The sequence below is a fragment of the Thalassophryne amazonica genome, chromosome 6, assembly GCF_902500255.1.
Source record: "Thalassophryne amazonica chromosome 6, fThaAma1.1, whole genome shotgun sequence".
Lineage (NCBI taxonomy): Eukaryota > Metazoa > Chordata > Actinopteri > Batrachoidiformes > Batrachoididae > Thalassophryne > Thalassophryne amazonica.
In genome coordinates, this window is record NC_047108.1 from 6,997,335 (window position 1) to 7,014,958 (window position 17,624).

The 17,624-nt window shown below is 39.4% G+C and overlaps 1 protein-coding gene across 1 annotated transcript in view; it reads right to left on the reverse strand.

The window, feature by feature from the left end:
- The window catches only part of eif2s2 (eukaryotic translation initiation factor 2, subunit 2 beta), a 39,879-nt gene that overhangs the window by 10,435 nt on the left and 11,820 nt on the right, over window positions 1-17,624 (reverse strand). Inside the window, exons 3-7 of the mRNA XM_034171719.1 lie at window positions 8,673-8,773; window positions 8,350-8,488; window positions 8,164-8,264; window positions 5,365-5,513; window positions 4,804-4,860 (exon numbers count right to left, since the gene is read on the reverse strand). Coding sequence (XP_034027610.1) covers window positions 4,804-4,860; window positions 5,365-5,513; window positions 8,164-8,264; window positions 8,350-8,488; window positions 8,673-8,773 — 547 coding nt within the window. The remainder of the gene's footprint in view (window positions 1-4,803; window positions 4,861-5,364; window positions 5,514-8,163; window positions 8,265-8,349; window positions 8,489-8,672; window positions 8,774-17,624) is intronic.

Consider the following 17,624-nt stretch of genomic DNA (forward strand, 5'->3'; position numbering starts at 1 on the left):
AGATAAAGGAATGGATTTTGAACTGGATGGATATGAATTTAATTGTGTAAACAGAAAGAATAAGAGTGGAGGAGGAGTGGCTGTGTATATGGATAAGAACATGGATTATAAAATAGTAGACAATATGACAACTGTGATTGATAACTTATTAGAATGTATAACTATTGAAATATGTGAAGAAAAAAGCAAAAATGTATTAGTCAGCTGTATATATAGAGCACCAGGATCTTGTACATACATTCACTGACTGTATGGGAAAAATGTTCTCAAAAACTAATCAAAAAACTGTGTTCATTTGTGGTGACTTAAATATTGATCTGCTCAATCCAAATAAGCATAAAATAACAGATGAATTTATCAGTATAATGTACAGTATGAGTTTATATCCAAAAATCACCAGGCCAAGCAGAATTACATCCCATAGTGCCACCTTAATTGATAATATATTCAGCAATGATATTGAGAATAACACTGAGTGGATTATTAATCAATGACATTAGTGATCATCTACCAGTTTTCATCGTTTATAATAGAAACCATCGGCGGAATCAGCCAGAGGAGAAAATAAAATACAGGCGAGTGCGGACAGAGGAAAACATGAACACACTAAAGAAGGATTTACAGGAGCAAAACTGGGAAAAGGTATACAGTGAAAGTGATGTTGATAGTGCATATGAAACTTTTTTACAAATATTTACATCATTATATGATAAAAATTGTCCAATTAAACAAGACTACAGAAAACAAAAAATCCAAGCTCGACCATGGATGACGAAAGGGTTACGAAATGCATGTAATAAGAAAAATACACTGTATAGAGAATTCATAAAACTAAAGACTAAAGAGGCAGAAAATAGATATAAGAAATACAAAAATAGATTAACTAATATTATACGGGTATGTAGGAAGGAATATTATAGTAACATATTATATAATAACAAAAACAATATTAAAGGAATATGGGATATATTAAATAGCATTATCAAAAATGGTAATAAAAAACAGAGTTACCCTCAGTATTTCATTGATAATAATGTCAAGAAGGAAAATAAGGATGAGGTAGTCAACGGTTTTAATAATTTTTTTGTAAATATTGGACCAAGCTTGGCAGAAAAAATTCCCGATTCCCAACCTGAGGATTGGGATAATAATCTCATAGAAAGAAATCCCTGTTCAATGTTCCTCACAGCAGTGGATGGAAAAGAAATTATAGACATTGTGAATAATTGTAAATATAAAACATCTACCGATTTAAATGAAATTGATATGGTGGTGGTAAAACAGGTCATTGAATGGATTGTAGAACCATTAACATACATCTGTAACTTATCATTTCAAACCGGTAAATTTCCCAATCAAATGAAAATAGCTAAGGTTGTGCCGCTGTATAAGACTGGGGATAGACACCACTTCACAAATTATAGACCTGTTTCTTTGCTTCCACAATTTTCCAAATTATTAGAAAAGTTATTCAATAATAGATTAGACAAATTCATAAATAAACATAAATTACTTACTGATAGTCAATATGGATTCAGAGCACATAGTTCAACATCACTTGCATTAACAGAATCAGTTGAGGAGATTACAAACGCCATAGACCACAAATTACATTCAGTTGGAATATTTATAGACCTTAAAAAGGCTTTTGATACAATCAATCATGACATATTAATCAATAAACTTGAACAGTATGGGATTAGGGGGTTGGTGTTGCACTGGGTGAGAAGCTACTTAAGTAACAGAAAACAGTTTGTGAAGTTGGGGGAATATACATCATCATGCTTGGACAATGCTTGTGGCGTCCCACAGGGGTCAGTATTGGGTCCAAAACTGTTTCTAATTTATATAAATGATATTGTCAATGTTTCCAAAATATTAAAATTAGTATTATTTGCAGATGACACAAGCATTTTTTGTTCAGGGGGGGATTTGCAGGAGTTACTGAGGAGGATCAGTATAGAAATGGGAAAATTGAAAATATGGTTTGACAGAAACAAATTATCATTAAACTTAAGTAAAACAAAATACATGTTATTTGGCTATTGTAATACAGACATACAGGTTCAGTTACAAGTCGAGGGGGTAGATATTGAAAGGGTACATGAAAATAAGTTTCTGGGGGTGATAATAGATGATAAGATAAACTGGAAGACTCATATAAAACATATACAAAGTAAACTGTCAAGAAGCATTTCAGTTCTAAACAAAGCGAAACATTCTGGACCACAACTCACTCCGCATTCTTTACTGCTCACTGGTTTTACCATATTTACAGTACTGTGCAGAGGTATGGGGTAATACTTATAAAGGTACAACACAATCACTATCAGTAATGCAGAAAAGAGCTATAAGAATTATTCATAATACTGGCTATAGAGATCATACAAATCCACTATTTTTACAATCCAAATTCTTAAAATTCACAGACTTGGTTCATTTTCAAACAGTACAAATTGTGTATAAAGCAATAAAACAATTTACTTCCAGCAAATATTAAAAATATGTTTTTTAACAGATCAGGGGATTACAGTCTGAAGGGGAAATTTAATTTAAAGCATCAGTGGGCACGAACAACATTAAAAGGTTTCTGTATTTCTGTCTGTGGGGTGAGGATGTGGAACAGATTGGGAGTGGGGCTCAAGCAATGTCCAAGCATGAACCAGTTCAAACAGCGGTACAAAAATATGTTTTTTTCTAGGTATAGGGAGGAGGAAGGGTAATGAGTGTTAGGGTGTTTTTGTTTTTTGCTTCGGCTTGTAAATATATAGTATTTTGTATGTAAGTAGGTATGTGTAGGTGTATATTTATGTTTGTGTATATATATGTGTATATGTGTGTATATATATCTATATATATATATATATATATATTGATATCGGTTTAGGTGTGTAGGAATCTATGTGTATATGTGGCAAAGGGTATCACTGGTTGTGGGGAAGAAGGGGTAGGGATAAATAAGCTGATGCTTCACCCTACCCCTTTTCGGACATGTTGGGTACACAGTAGGAACTTTTTTGTTTTGTCTTTACTGATCTATCTTGTAATTGTTGTATCAAATGTTCGAAATAAACAGTTTTCATTCATTCATTCATTCATTTTTCATTCAAGGTCCACTCAGACTCCATGTCTCCAACCTCCCCCGGGATCTGGGAGAAGCTCTCCTGGAGGTGGGGGTTGAAGACCTCCCTGACAGAGGGTTCCGCCAGTCGTTCCCAGCAGACCCTCACGATACGTTTGGGCCTGCCAGGTCTGACCGGCTTCCTCCCCTCCCAGTGGATCCAACTCACCACCAGGTGGTGATCGGTCGACAGCTCTGCCCCTCTCTTTACTCGAGTGTCCGAGACACGTGGCCGAAGGTCAGATGATACGACTACAAAGTCGATCATCGACCTCCGGCTCAGGGTGTCCTGGTGCCACGTGCACTTATGGACACCCTTGTGCTCGAACATGGTGTTCGTGTACAATGTGGTGTACAATTACATGCCAAATAACTAAATAAAATGATCACATAACACAGAAAGAGAGAGTGACACTGGTCTGTGCGCTGAAGGGACAGGGCGTGGCTGCCAACAGCAGCAACTGCTGAGATCTCTGGTCCTGGATGTCACAGCTATAGAACATGTACCGTGTTTTGAAAGACATGACCTTACAACTGTCCACCATGATGCGCGTCTGTGTGCTTGCTGTCCTCACATGGAAATACATAAAATCATCGCTTTTGCAACAGGCTGGAGCAAGTGCATGGCACGCACCTCGACAGGCTCTGCCAGGAGAAACGGACCGTCAGATCATGTGAACACAGAGCAGGTGAACTGAATGTCACGTCACTCATGTGAGCTATGCTCCACATGACGCGGTGTCTGTCTTGCGGCACATCTGTGTTAATGTGACACGTCATGTGCACTAAGCCGTCATTTGCAGCTGTCACTGAGTCTCTGGCCGGCGATCAGCTGAGAGGTGCCTCACTTTGCTGTGCACGCTCAGACGTGGCTGGCCGGTCCCATCTGCACAACACACGCACACCACGTGTTGATGGGGGAGCTGACACTCTGGCACGTCACGTGTGTTACTTGGCAACGCCACCATTGTGTGGGCACTTAGACAAATTTCACAGCCAGTTCGAAAGTGATTGCCTGCTCACTGTTTTTGTGCTGACTGCACGAATGGCCCCACACTTCCTAAGTGCTTCGCGAGTGGTATCAAATGCTCGTGTGTGGTACCTGAAATTTGGCCAACACCTGCCATGGGAGGGATTGAATGGGCACACTCGGTCTTTCGGAAGCTGGTGTGCGCGAATGGTTGTGGCGACGATGTACGAGGCGTTAGAGGCAACTCCCAATTTTCACGAAATGGCATGCAATTCCTCCTTCATGTGCAAGTTGGCTTCAATCATGTTATGAGTGAAGGGGGCCCTTAGTCTCACAAACCTAATCTCACTGACTCCCACAGACAGAGGGAAGCCTGCGCATGCGTAATGCGCACTATATCTGAAGCCTGCACATGCGTAACGGATGTGAAACTTAACTCTTTATCTGGTGAGGCTTTAAACCAGTTAACACTAGAACTACCAGAGTCCTGCCAAATGGCAGTTATTCCTTTAAAAGCAGGTGCCAGGGAGTTCTAAACAGATAACAAAAAGTGAATACTTAATAACTAATGTAACATAATAAAATAGGGAATTAACACAAATATTATCTAACAGCCGCAAGAAGAAAGGGGGGGTGTGTGTGTGTGTGTGTGTGCAGCTGCTACCGTTCCATTCCAACGTCTACTTCATTCCTTAATGAAGCCGCTGCTTACCTTGTTCCCAACTCAGCTAAAAGGAAAGCCAGCAGATGTTTTGGCTGACGATGTAGCCTGCAAAGGAAGAACATGTCAGTTTAAACCACTTAAAAAAATCCGGCAATTGTGAAGGCAGTGGGAATTATGAAAATTATTATTATATTTCTATATTATATATTATCAAAATCTTAACTCCACAAACAATTTTTTGGTTTGCTGCTGATAAGTCCCTTCCCTAACTAATTTCTTGCTCTGAGTAACAAAAGGTCAAATTCAAAGCTACAGACCATCTCCTGTCCTTTGTACCCAAATTTCTCCCCAGGGAGACTAATAAAGACACCAACTTGATCTTCTCTCTCTTTTTTTGGTCCCTTGCAGCCTTTGAAGAGTCACATTAACAAGACCCCACTTGTTTTACCTCAAAACCATGTTAACAAATCAGTCAGTCCGAAGGTCAAAATAGTGAACTTAATAACACAGTTATAAATAATCATTTTTAATATTATTTATTAATAATAATAAAGACCACCCCCACCTGTATCATTTGTCTCTGTAACAGTCAGTGAGAGTGAAACTCACGCTTTGCAAATGTCTGTGAAGTTGACAAAGGACGTTTTCTTAGTTCCCACTCGGACGACCTGAGGAGGCTTCATCACAAACTTCCTCTTCTCTCCGGCCACCATGTCTGGGTTCTTCTCCCTCATGATGTTGAAGACTCTGTTCAGGAGCTGAAACGGAGCAGGAAGTGAAGATGAATCATGTTTATATTAGAGTAGGGCTGCAGCTATCAATTATTTTAGTAATCAAGTATTCTATTGATTATTCTAGCGATTAATCGAGTAATAAGATAAAAAGTACTTTTGTGTTTTTAAACAATATCAATAGCCAAGGGATCTCCCGAAGCAATGACATAACATCGCTGCATCAAAGTCTTGACATTTTGCTGAAATGGCGATGGGATGTGGCTTTCTGTTTTCTTTTATTGTTTTTTCCCCAATTTGTAAAATGAACCTTTTTTAAAATTATTTTTTTTAAGGTTGGTGGACTGGGTCCCTGTGTGATTTTTTAAATCCCTCTTTCTCCACAATTCAGCAGATGCATTTCAGCTGGAGGTTGAACATGCAAGCCTTGCAGTCAGTTTTTTTTAATTATTATTATTTTATTTAAGTTATCGTGTTTATGAAGCGTTCTGTGTTACCCCAAAAAAGCGAACATTAAAAAGCGAAACACTCAGTGCGAGTCTGAGCAAAACAGAAGAAAGAGTGGACTTTTGCTGAGAGAGTCTTCTTTCAGAAACTGTTTGTCAGTGTGGCCGGGGATGGAGCTGTGACTCGCCCAGTCTGAGGTCAGTGCTGAACTCCTAACATGGGCAGAGAGAGACAGCAGCCGGCCGCCGGGTCATTAGTCACTCCCCACGTAGAGCGGACTCTATGTTTTTTAAAAATAGACAAACACACTGCTTCGCTTTAAATGCACAGTAAACCATTTCAGATGATCAGCGTGGACTGTCTTTCTCTTAAAAGGTTTTATTTTGTCGCGTTGGAAAGTGGTAGCTTTTGGCGCTAAATGGATTAGCTTTTACAAGGCTTATGCGCATACTCAAGACTTCTGTTTTTTTTTTTCTGGAGATGTTACAGCGCCACACATAGGTCTGGCATATGTACTACAATGTTAAACGGAGCTTCGAGGCACAGAGTTCGCCTTGAACATTTTTTGTAATCGAATTATTCGAGTTACTCGACTAATCGTTTCAGCCCTGTATTGGAGCAGTTTAACCGCCAACCTCGGGAAGAGATCGGCCAGTGGTGGCCTCCACCCGCTGTTCAGAAAAGGTTTTTGTGACTGTTATGTCATTTGACATATTGTGCTCATATCTTATTTATGACTTTGTCTTGACCACATTAATAACTGACCTTTGTATCTCTGTTACAAACAAGGTCCGATTAACAGTGAAAATTGGTATAAATCCAATTAGTTAATCCAGTTGTAGCGGCTGGGGCGCATGTGGACGCAGCAACCCATCAGACAGTTTAGCGTCTCATGTTTTAATGTGTTTGTCTTTTTTTTGTGAGTTGTTATACTCCTCGTGGAGTTGTTAGTGTGGCTAAAATGGTGTGGTTCTGATTACTGTAAAAAAAAAAAAAAAAAAAAATCATTGTGTTCCCTCAAAAAGCAAGCAAAACATCTCGTTCTGATAACATTTGTGGCCATTTACTGAAATCATGTGTGAAAGAGCTGAGCTCTATTTTTCAGTACATTTTTAATCAGTCTCTAAAGATGCAGCACGTGTCAACAGTTTGGAAGGATGCTGTCGTTATCCTTGTCCCAAAAATCAGTTCTCCCAAGAGCCTCAATGATTTCAGACTAACGGCACTAACAGTGATTATAATGAAATGTTGAGAAACTTGTAAGATCTGAAATTCTGAAGACAACGGAGCATGACCTTGAGCCCATGTAATTTGCTTATAGGCCCAACAGAGGAGTAGAAGATACTACAGTCACTTTATTAAATTGGCTTTTTAAACATCTGAAGGGGAAAGGAACACATGCAAGACTTATTCATTAACTTTTCATCTGCTTTTAACACAATCCAGCCCCACGTGTTAGTCTCAAGGCTTTTAGAACATTTTAACATAAGGAACAATTTTGCGGGCCAGATTTTAAACTTTTTAACTGACAGGACACAAAGTGAGAGTGAACGGAACTGTTTCCGATCAGGTTTCATCATCCACTGCTTCCCCACAAGGATATGTGCTTTCTCCTCTCTTGTTTATCTTCTACACAAACACATGCCGTAGTAGTAGAGAGGACAGAACTATTTTAAAGTATGCAGACGACACAGTTATTGCCAGCCTGCTGAAAACAATGATAGGAGCCACGGCCCAGTTGTCACTGATATCCTTGACTGGTGTAGTAAGTTTTTTTTCTTGAGATGAACATTTCTAAAACAAAAGACATGATCACTGACTTTCCCAAAAACAGTCTTCCCAATCAAGAGGTAACAGTTTTAAAAGGTCAGACAGTGGAGTGTGTCAGCGCACAGAAATATCCTGGAACCGTCATCAATAACAAACTGAACTTTGAGGCAAACTGTGACACTGTGTACAAAAAGGGACGCCAGCACCTGTATTTTCTGAGAAAACTGTCCACTTTTAACATTAACAGGACCATGCTGACAGTGTTTTATCATTCTTTTATAGAATCAGTTTTATCCTTTCGTCTTCTTTCAAAGTTAGGAAGCTTGTCCCTCAAAAACTGTTTAAACCAAATTATGAAATGGTCAAGCAAGTTGATTGGAGAGAGCATCTGTACACACGCATGATGAAGTCCATCTTCAAGTCAGAATTTAACACCTACTTTGTGTACATTTGTTTTTACCTCATCGTAAGTGTAATCTCTTTCAGAGCCGGCCCAAGCTGGACCCGTGGATGAGACGAATGAGATTTCATCAACGTTCTTCCCCTCATCATCCTCCAGCACTGAAACAAACATTATTGAAACATTATGGCACATTTAACTTCCTTCAGGTCTCCCCTTTAAGGAAGAGAAGTGACTTATTTTTACCATCATCTTTCTCCAGAGCCTCCAGAGCCTCTCTATCATCAAAGTCCACTTTCTTTGGCTTCTTCTTCTTGGCAGGAAGCACGAGATCTAGACTGTCCTCCTCTGGTACCTCCGCCTGCTCCCCTTCTATCTTCAGCTCCTGATTTAAAATAAGTAAAAAATAATTATTTATGCTACAACACGATAAACTAAACTATGCCACACCAGAGAATGTGGGCATAAGATCAGGCAGGAGGCAGAATTTGGAAGAAAATTAAAGATGATGAAAAAGGGCACACCAATTGTGTGTGTGAGTGAGAGAGAGAGAGAGAGAAAAGACAAACCTTTACTCCCTCCTCAAGTTCATTCTCAAAAACTTTCTTTGTTTTCTTCTTCTTTTTCTTCTGATTAAAGAAGTTAAGGTCATCCAGATCATCCGATGGCTCTACAGAAAATATAAAAAAAAGAAAAGCTCACTGTGACACAGCAGGGATGTTCCTTGGTAAAAATGGCAATGGATTTCAGATCACGTCCCGCTAAGTATGAAAATTATAATTCCAGACACTCTACCGTTTCGAACGTGGCGATTTAACTCTTTGCTCCTGTCAGATGACAACTTTGTTAAATTTATCAATACAGAGACTCTTTTTTCTTAAAACTAATCAAACCCCAGGTATGTCATTTTGTACCATCTGGGAGTCCCTAAAAGCCTATTTAAGAGGTCAAGTTATTTCATATTTTGCTCATAAGAAGAGGAAGAACTTAGAATGACTAAAATGTCTGAATGAAGCAATTTTACTACTGGATAGGGAACTTAGTCATACCCCCTTGCCAGAACTGGTGAAGAAACATGTTCTATTACAAACTGAATACAATAGTTTATCTACCCAGCAGGCTGAATATCTGATCTCCAAGTCAAAATGTGAATATTATGAACATTGGGAAAAGGCGGGACGTCTGCTCACACACCAGCTGCGACAGAGGTCTGCCTATCAAAGTATTTCAGCAATCAATAATGAACAAGGTTCTAACAATGGAGAAATTAATAAATTTTTTTCAGTCACTGTACTCCTTAGACAATACATCAAAGGCACCCGATATTGAAGATTTTTTTCAAAGACCTTAACGTACCCGCAGTAGATACTGCTTTAGTCAATGACTTGGAGAGGGATATGAGATGAGCCTGGCAATAAAGGACTTACAAAGTGGCAAATCTCCAGGACCAGATAGTTTTTCTTTAAGAGGTTTGCAGACTTGTTGTCTCCAATATTACTATCTATATGTTTACAGAGTCCCTCAATTCATCATTAGTTCCACTGTCTACATGCCAAGCTGCCATCATTTTGCTACTTAAAAAGATAAAAAAAAAAAAAAAAAAAACAAAAAAAAAAAAACAATCTTAAACTGTAGTTCTTATCGCCCAATTTCACTTTTAAATACAGATGCTAAAATACAGGCGACACGCCTTGAATGACTTATTCCTACGATTGTTTCACCTGACCACACTGGATTTGTGAAAAATCACCAATCCTTTAACATTAGGCAACTGTTTAATATTCTTTACTCCCCACTCCACATGGTCACAAAGATACTGAAATTATTATTCTCTCTAGATGCTGAAAAAGCTTTTGACCGGGTGGAGTGGGATTACCTTTTTAAAACGCTGGATATGTTTAAATTTGGCCCCAAATTTCTATCTTGGTTTAGGCTGCTTTATTGCTCCCCAAGGGCAGCAGTTCAGACCAACAAAAATCTCTCATCCTATTTCCTATTACAACGAGGCACAAGGCAAGCGTGCACTCTCGCCGTTTTTTTTATTTTTAGTGGCCATTGAACCATTAGCCATGGCAGTATGGCAGAGTTTGGTCATCAAGGGAATAAAGCGCATGGGCTCAGAACATAGGTGTCTCTTTATGCAGACGATGCACTATTGTTTGTTTCAAATCCTATGTCTAGCATTCCTGCGTTGTTGGATATGCTTGACAGGTTTTATCCAGCTATAAAGTCAATTTTCAAAAAAGTGAAATGATCCCCTTAAGATCACTGGATGAGAATCTTTCCAAAATAGCCCCCTTTAAACGCAATCTTAAGAAGTTTAAGTATTTTGGTATATGGGTGACCCACGACTATAAAGAGCTATACAAGGCTAACTATTTACGATTGCTAATTGATTCTTAAACAGGACATAGCCCATTGAGAATTATTGCCTCTTTCGCTGGGGGCTAGGATTAATTCGATTAAAATGACTGTAATGTAATAATTTACTCTTCACTGCACCAGTTACAAAGAACCATATGTTTGTCCCATCGGTGACTGATGATGTCTTTGATGTCTGGGAGGGGCATGGGATACATTCTTTGTATAATTTATACAAAGATAACAATTTTGCTTCATTTGATCAGCTGGTAAAGAAATATAATATTCCAAAGTCACACTTTTTGAATGAGACTATATCGGACTCTGTGTGGCAAAGGGCGATACATAACATTCATTCATCTTCAGTCTCACTCAGACATGTGGTGGTTCAATTCAAAGTTATGCACCGTCTGCACTGGTCTAAAGACAAGTTGTCCAAGATTAAACCAGATCTGGACCCATCAAGTGATCGTTGCAAACAAACACCTGCTACACTTGTGCATGTTTTGGACCTGCCCCAAACTTTGTGGATATTGGCATTCCATTTTTGAGGCCTTTTTCAGGATTTGTGGAAAAACTGTGTAGCCCTGTCATCGGATTGCTTAGTTTGGGGTAGTATCCCGAAATCTGTTTTGAACAGAAGCCAAGAAAAAATGATTGCTTTTTGTTCTTTAATGGCTCGAAGATTAACTTTGTTCAAATGGAAGGAGGCGTGCCCTCTAACATTCGCTCACTGGATGAAAGATGTTATGGCACAAACATTTGGAAAAGATACACACTTAAAGCTTCCTCTGGGAAATTTTACAATCAATGGCTGCCTTTTATTTTGTTATTTTGACAGCATGTCTGCTAACAATCTGATTTAAATTGCTCAATTCTGTATTTTGTATGCAAATCCTTATATTACAATTTTGTAACAGATGGAAATATGTTAAGTTTCTTGAACCGGTATAGTACAGGGTGGAAGGGGAGGGATTTATTTTTTCATTGTACACTTTTGTTTGTGTTGGCTATTTTCTAAACTTGTAAAAATAATAAAAAGACACTGATTAAAAAAAAAAAAAAAAAAAAAAAAAAAAAAAAAAAGGTTGAGGGTCACATGGATTCCAGTTGATATCAGCAGATTCTTCAAATCAAATCAATTTTATTTATATAGCGCCAAATCACAACAAACAGTTGCCCCAAGGCGCTTTATATTGTAAGGCAAGGCCATACAATAATTACGGAAAAACCCCAACGGTCAAAACGACCCCCTGTGAGCAAGCACTTGGCGACAGTGAGAAGGAAAAACTCCCTTTTAACAGGAAGACACCTCCAGCAGAACCAGGCTCAGGGAGGGGCAGTATTCTGCTGGGACTGGTTGGGGCTGAGGGAGAGAACCAGGAAAAAGACATGCTGTGGAGGGGAGCAGAGATCAATCACTAATGATTAAATGCAGAGTGGTGCATACAGAGCAAAAAAAGAAAGAAACACTCAGTGCATCATGGGAACCCCCCAGCAGTCTAAGTCTATAGCTGCATAACTAAGGGATGGTTCAGGGTCACCTGATCCAGCCCTAACTATAAGCTTTAGCTAAAAGGAAAGTTTTAAGTCTAATCTTAAAAGTAGAGAGGGTGTCTGTCTCCCTGATCTGAATTGGGAGCTGGTTCCACAGGAGAGGAGCCTGAAAGCTGAAGGCTCTGCCTCCCATTCTACTCTTACAAACCCTAGGAACTACAAGTAAGCCTGCAGTCTGAGAGCGAAGCGCTCTATTGGGGTGATATGGTACTATGAGGTCCCTAAGATAAGATGGGACCTGATTATTCAAAACCTTATAAGTAAGAAGAAGACTTAAATTCTATTCTAGAATTAACAGGAAGCCAATGAAGAGAGGCCAATATGGGTGAGATATGCTCTCTCCTCTAGCTGCAGCATTTTGAATTAACTGAAGGCTTTTCAGGGAACTTTTAGGACAACCTGATAATAATGACTTACAATAGTCCAGCCTAGAGGAAATAAATGCATGAATTAGTTTTTCAGCATCACTCTGAGACAAGACCTTTCTAATTTTAGAGATATTGCGCAAATGCAAAAAAGCAGTCCTACATATTTGTTTAATATGTGCATTGAATGACATATCCTGATCAAAAATGACTCCAAGATTTCTCACAGTATTACCAGAGGTCAGGGTAATGCCATCCAGAGTAAGGATCTGGTTAGACACCATGTTTCTAAGATTTGTGGGGCCAAGTACAATAACTTCAGTTTTATCTGAGTTTAAAAGCAGGAAATTAGAGGTCATCCATGTCTTTATGTCTGTAAGACAATCCTGCAGTTTAGCTACTTGGTGTGTGTCCTCTGGCTTCATGGATAAAGCTGGGTATCATCTGCGTAACAATGAAAATTTAAGCAATGCTGTCTAATAACACTGCCTAAGGGAAACATGTATAAAGTGAATAAAATTGGTCCTAGCACAGAACCTTGTGGAACTCCATAATTAACCTTAGTCTGTGAAGAAGATCCCCATTTACATGAACAAATTGTAATCTATTAGATAAATATGATTCAAACCACCGCAGCGCAGTGCCTTTAATACCTATGGCATGCTCTAATCTCTGTAATAAAATTTTATGGTCAACAGTATCAAAAGCAGCACTGAGGTCTAACAGAACAAGCACAGAGATGAGTCCACTGTCCGAGGCCATAAGAAGATCATTTGTAACCTTCACTAATGCTGTTTCTGTACTATGATGAATTCTAAAACCTGACTGAAACTCTTCAAATAGACCATTCCTCTGCAGATGATCAGTTAGCTGTTTTACAACTACCCTTTCAAGAATTTTTGAGAGAAAAGGAAGGTTGGAGATTGGCCTATAATTAGCTAAGATAGCTGGGTCAAGTGATGGCTTTTTAAGTAATGGTTTAATTACTGCCACCTTAAAAGCCTGTGGTACATAGCCAACTTATAAAGATAGATTGATCATATTTAAGATCGAAGCATTAATTAATGGTAGGGCTTCCTTGAGCAGCCTGGTAGGAATGGGGTCTAATAGACATGTAGATGGTTTGGTGGAAGTAACTAATGAAAATAACTCAGAACAATCGGAGAGAAAGAGTCTAACCAAATACCGGCATCACTGAAAGCAGCCAAAGATAACGCTACGTCTTTGGGATGGTTATGAGTAATTTTTTCTCTAATAGTCAAAATTTTATTAGCAAAGAAAGTCATGAAGTCATTACTAGTTAAAGTTAAAGGAATACTCAGCTCAATAGAGCTCTGACTCTTTGTCAGCCTGGCTACAGTGCTGAAAAGAAACCTGGGGTTGTTCTTATTTTCTTCAATTAGTGATGAGTAGTAAGATGTCCTAGCTGTACGGAGGGCTTTTTTATAGAGCAACAGACTCTTTTTCCAGGCTAAGTGAAGATCTTCTAAATTAGTGAGACGCCATTTCCTCTCCAACTTACGGGTTATCTGCTTTAAGCTGCGAGTTTGTGAGTTATACCACGGAGTCAGGCACTTCTGGTTTAAGGCTCTCTTTTTCAGAGGAGATACAGCATCCAAAGTTGTGCTCAATGAGGATGTAAAACTATTGACGAGATAATCTCACTCAGAGTTTAGGTAGCTACTCTGCACTGTGTTGGTATATGGCATTAGAGAACATAAAGAAGGAATCATATCCTTAAACCTAGTTACAGCGCTTTCTGAAAGACTTCTAGTGTAATGAAACTTATTCCCCATTGCTGGGTAGTCCATCAGAGTAAATGTAAATGTTATTAAGAAATGATCAGACAGAAGGGAGTTTTCAGGGAATACTGTTAAATCTTCAATTTCCATACCATAAGTCAGAACAAGATCTAAGATATGATTAAAGTGGTGGGTGGACTCATTTACATTTTGAGCAAAGCCAATTGAGTCTAATAATAGATTAAATGCAGTGCTGAGGCTGTCATTCTCAGCATCTGTGTGGATGTTAAAATCGCCCACTATAATTATCTTATCTGAGCTAAGCACTAAGTCAGACAAAAGGTCTGAAAATTCACAGAGAAACTCACAGTAACGACCAGGTGGACGATAGATAATAAATAAAACTGGTTTTTGGGACTTCCAATTTGGATGGACAAGACTAAGAGTCATGCTTTCAAATGAATTAAAGCTCTGTCTGGGTTTTTGATTAATTAATAAGCTGGAATGGAAGATTGCTGCTAATCCTCCGCCTCGGCCCGTGCTACGAGCGTTCTGGCAGTTAGCATGACTCGGGGGTGTTGACTCATTTAAACTAACATATTCATCCTGCTGTAACCAGGTTTCTGTAAGGCAGAATAAATCAATACGTTGATCAATTATTATATCATTTACTAACAGGGACTTAGAAGAGAGAGACCTAATGTTTAATAGACCACATTTAACTGTTTTAGTCTGTGGTGCAGTTGAAGCTGCTATATTATTTTTTCTTTTTGAATTTTTATGCTTAAATAGATTTTTACTGGTTATTGGTGGTCTGGGAGCAGGCACCATCTCTACGGGGATGGGGTAATGAGGGGATGGCAGGGGGAGAGAAGCTACAGAGAGGTGTGTAAGACTACAACTCTGCTTCCTGGTCCCAACCCTGGATAGTCACAGTTTGGAGGATTTAAGAAAAATGGCCAGATTTCTACAACCCCTGGCAAAAATTATGGAATCACCAGCCTCGGAGGATGTTCATTCAGTTGTTTAATTTTGTAGAAAAAAGGCAGATCACAGACATGACACAAAACTAAAGTCATTTCAAATGGCAACTTTCTGGCTTTAAGAAACACTATAAGAAATCAGGAAAAAAAAATTGTGACAGTCAGTAACGGTTACTTTTTTAGACCAAGCAGAGGGAAAAAAAATATGGAATCACTCAATTCTGAGGAATAAATTATGGAATCACCCTGTAAATTTTCATCCCCAAAACTAACACCTGCATCAGATCAGATTTGCTCGTTAGTCTGCATCTAAAAAGGAGTGATCACACCTTGGAGAGCTGTTGCACCAAGTGGACTGACATGAATCATGGCTCCAACACGAGAGATGTCAATTGAAACAAAGGAGAGGATTATCAAACTCTTAAAAGAGGGTAAATCATCACGCAATGTTGCAAAAGATGTTGGCTGTTCAGTCAGTTGTGTCTAAACTCTGGACCAAATACAAACAACATGGGAAGGTTGTTAAAGGCAAACATACTGGTAGTCCAAGGAAGACATCAAAGCGTCAAGACAGAAAACTTAAAGCAGTATGTCTCAAAAATCGAAAATGCACAACAAAACAAATGAGGAACGAATGGGAGGAAACTGGAGTCAACGTCTGTGACCGAACTGTAAGAAATGGCCTAAAGGAAATGGGATTTACATACAGAAAAGCTAAATGAAAGCCATCATTAACACCTAAACAGAAAAAAACAAGGTTACAATGGGCTAAGGAAACGCAATCGTGGACTGTGGATGACTGGATGAAAGTCATATTCAGCGATGAATCTCAAATCTGCATTGGGCAAGGTGATGATGCTGGAACTTTTGTTTGGTGCCGTTCCAATGAGATTTATAAAGATGACTGCCTGAAGAGAACACGTAAATTTCCACAGTCATTGATGATATGGGGCTGCATGTCAGGTAAAGTCACTGGGGAGATGGCTGTCATTACATCCTCAATAAATGCACACGTTTACGTTGATATTTTGGACACTTTTCTTATCCCATCAATTGAAAGGATGTTTGGGGATGATGAAATAATTTTTCAAGATGATAATAGATCTTGCCATAGAGCAAAAACTGTGAAAACATTCCTTGCAAAAAGACACATAGGGTCAATGTCATGGCCTGCAAATAGTCCGGATCTCAATCCAATTGAAAATCTTTGGTGGAAGTTGAAGAAAATGGTCCATGACAAGGCTCCAACCTGCAAAGCTGATCTGGCAACAGCAATCAGAGAAAGTTGGAGCCAGATTGATGAAGAGTACTGTTTGTCACTCATTAAGTCCATGCCTGAGACTGCAAGCTGTTATAAAAGCCAGAGGAGGTGCAACAAAATACTAGTGATGTGTTGGAGCGTTCTTTTGTTTTTCATGATTCCATAATTTTTTCCTCTGAATTGAGTGATTCCATATTTTTTCCCTCTGCTTGGTCTAAAAAAGTAACCGTTACTGACTGCCACAATTTTTTTTCCTGATTTCTTATAGTGTTTCTTAAAGCCAGAAAGTTGCCATTTGAAATGACTTTAGTTTTGTGTCATGTCTGTGATCTGCTTTTTTTCTACAAAATTAAACTACTGAATGAACATCCTCCGAGGCTGGTGATTCCATAATTTTTGCCAGGGGTTGTAGAAATGAGAGCTGCTCCATCCAAAGTGGGATGGATGCCGTCTCTCCTAACAAGACCAGGTTTTCCCCAGAAGCTTTGCCAATTATCTATGAAGCCCACCTCATTTTTTGGACACCACTCAGACAGACAGCAATTCAAGGAGAACATGCGGCTAAACATGTCACTCCCGGTCCGACTGGGGAGGGGCCCAGAGAAAACTACAGAGTCCGACATTGTTTTTGCAAAGTTACACACCGATTCAATGTTAATTTTAGTGACCTCCGATTGGCGTAACCGGGTGTCATTAATGCCGACGTGAATTACAATCTTACCAACTTTACACTTAGCCTTAGCCAGCAGTTTCAAATTTCCTTCAATGTCGCCTGCTCTGGCCCCCGGAAGACAATTGACTATGGTTGCTGGTGTCACTAACTTCACATTTCTCAAAACAGAGTCGCCAATAACCAGAGTTTGATCCTCGGCGGGTGTGTCGCCGAGTGGGGAAAAACGGTTAGAAATATGAACAGGTTGGTGGTGTACATGGGGCTTCTGTTTAGGGCTACGCTTCCTCCTCACAGTCACCCAGTCGGCCTGCTTTCCCGGCTGCTCGGGATCTGCTGGAAGGGAACTAACGGTGGCTAAGCTACCTTGGTCCGCACCGACTACAGGGGCCTGGCTAGCTGTAGAATTTTCCAAGGTGCGGAGCCGAGTCTCCAATTCGCCCAGCCTGGCCTCCAAAGCTACGAATAAGCTACACTTGTTACAAGTACCATTACTGCTAAAGGAGGCCGAGGAATAAACAAACATTTCATACCCAGAGCAGAAACGTGCGGGAGAGACAGGAGAAGCCGCCATGCTAAACC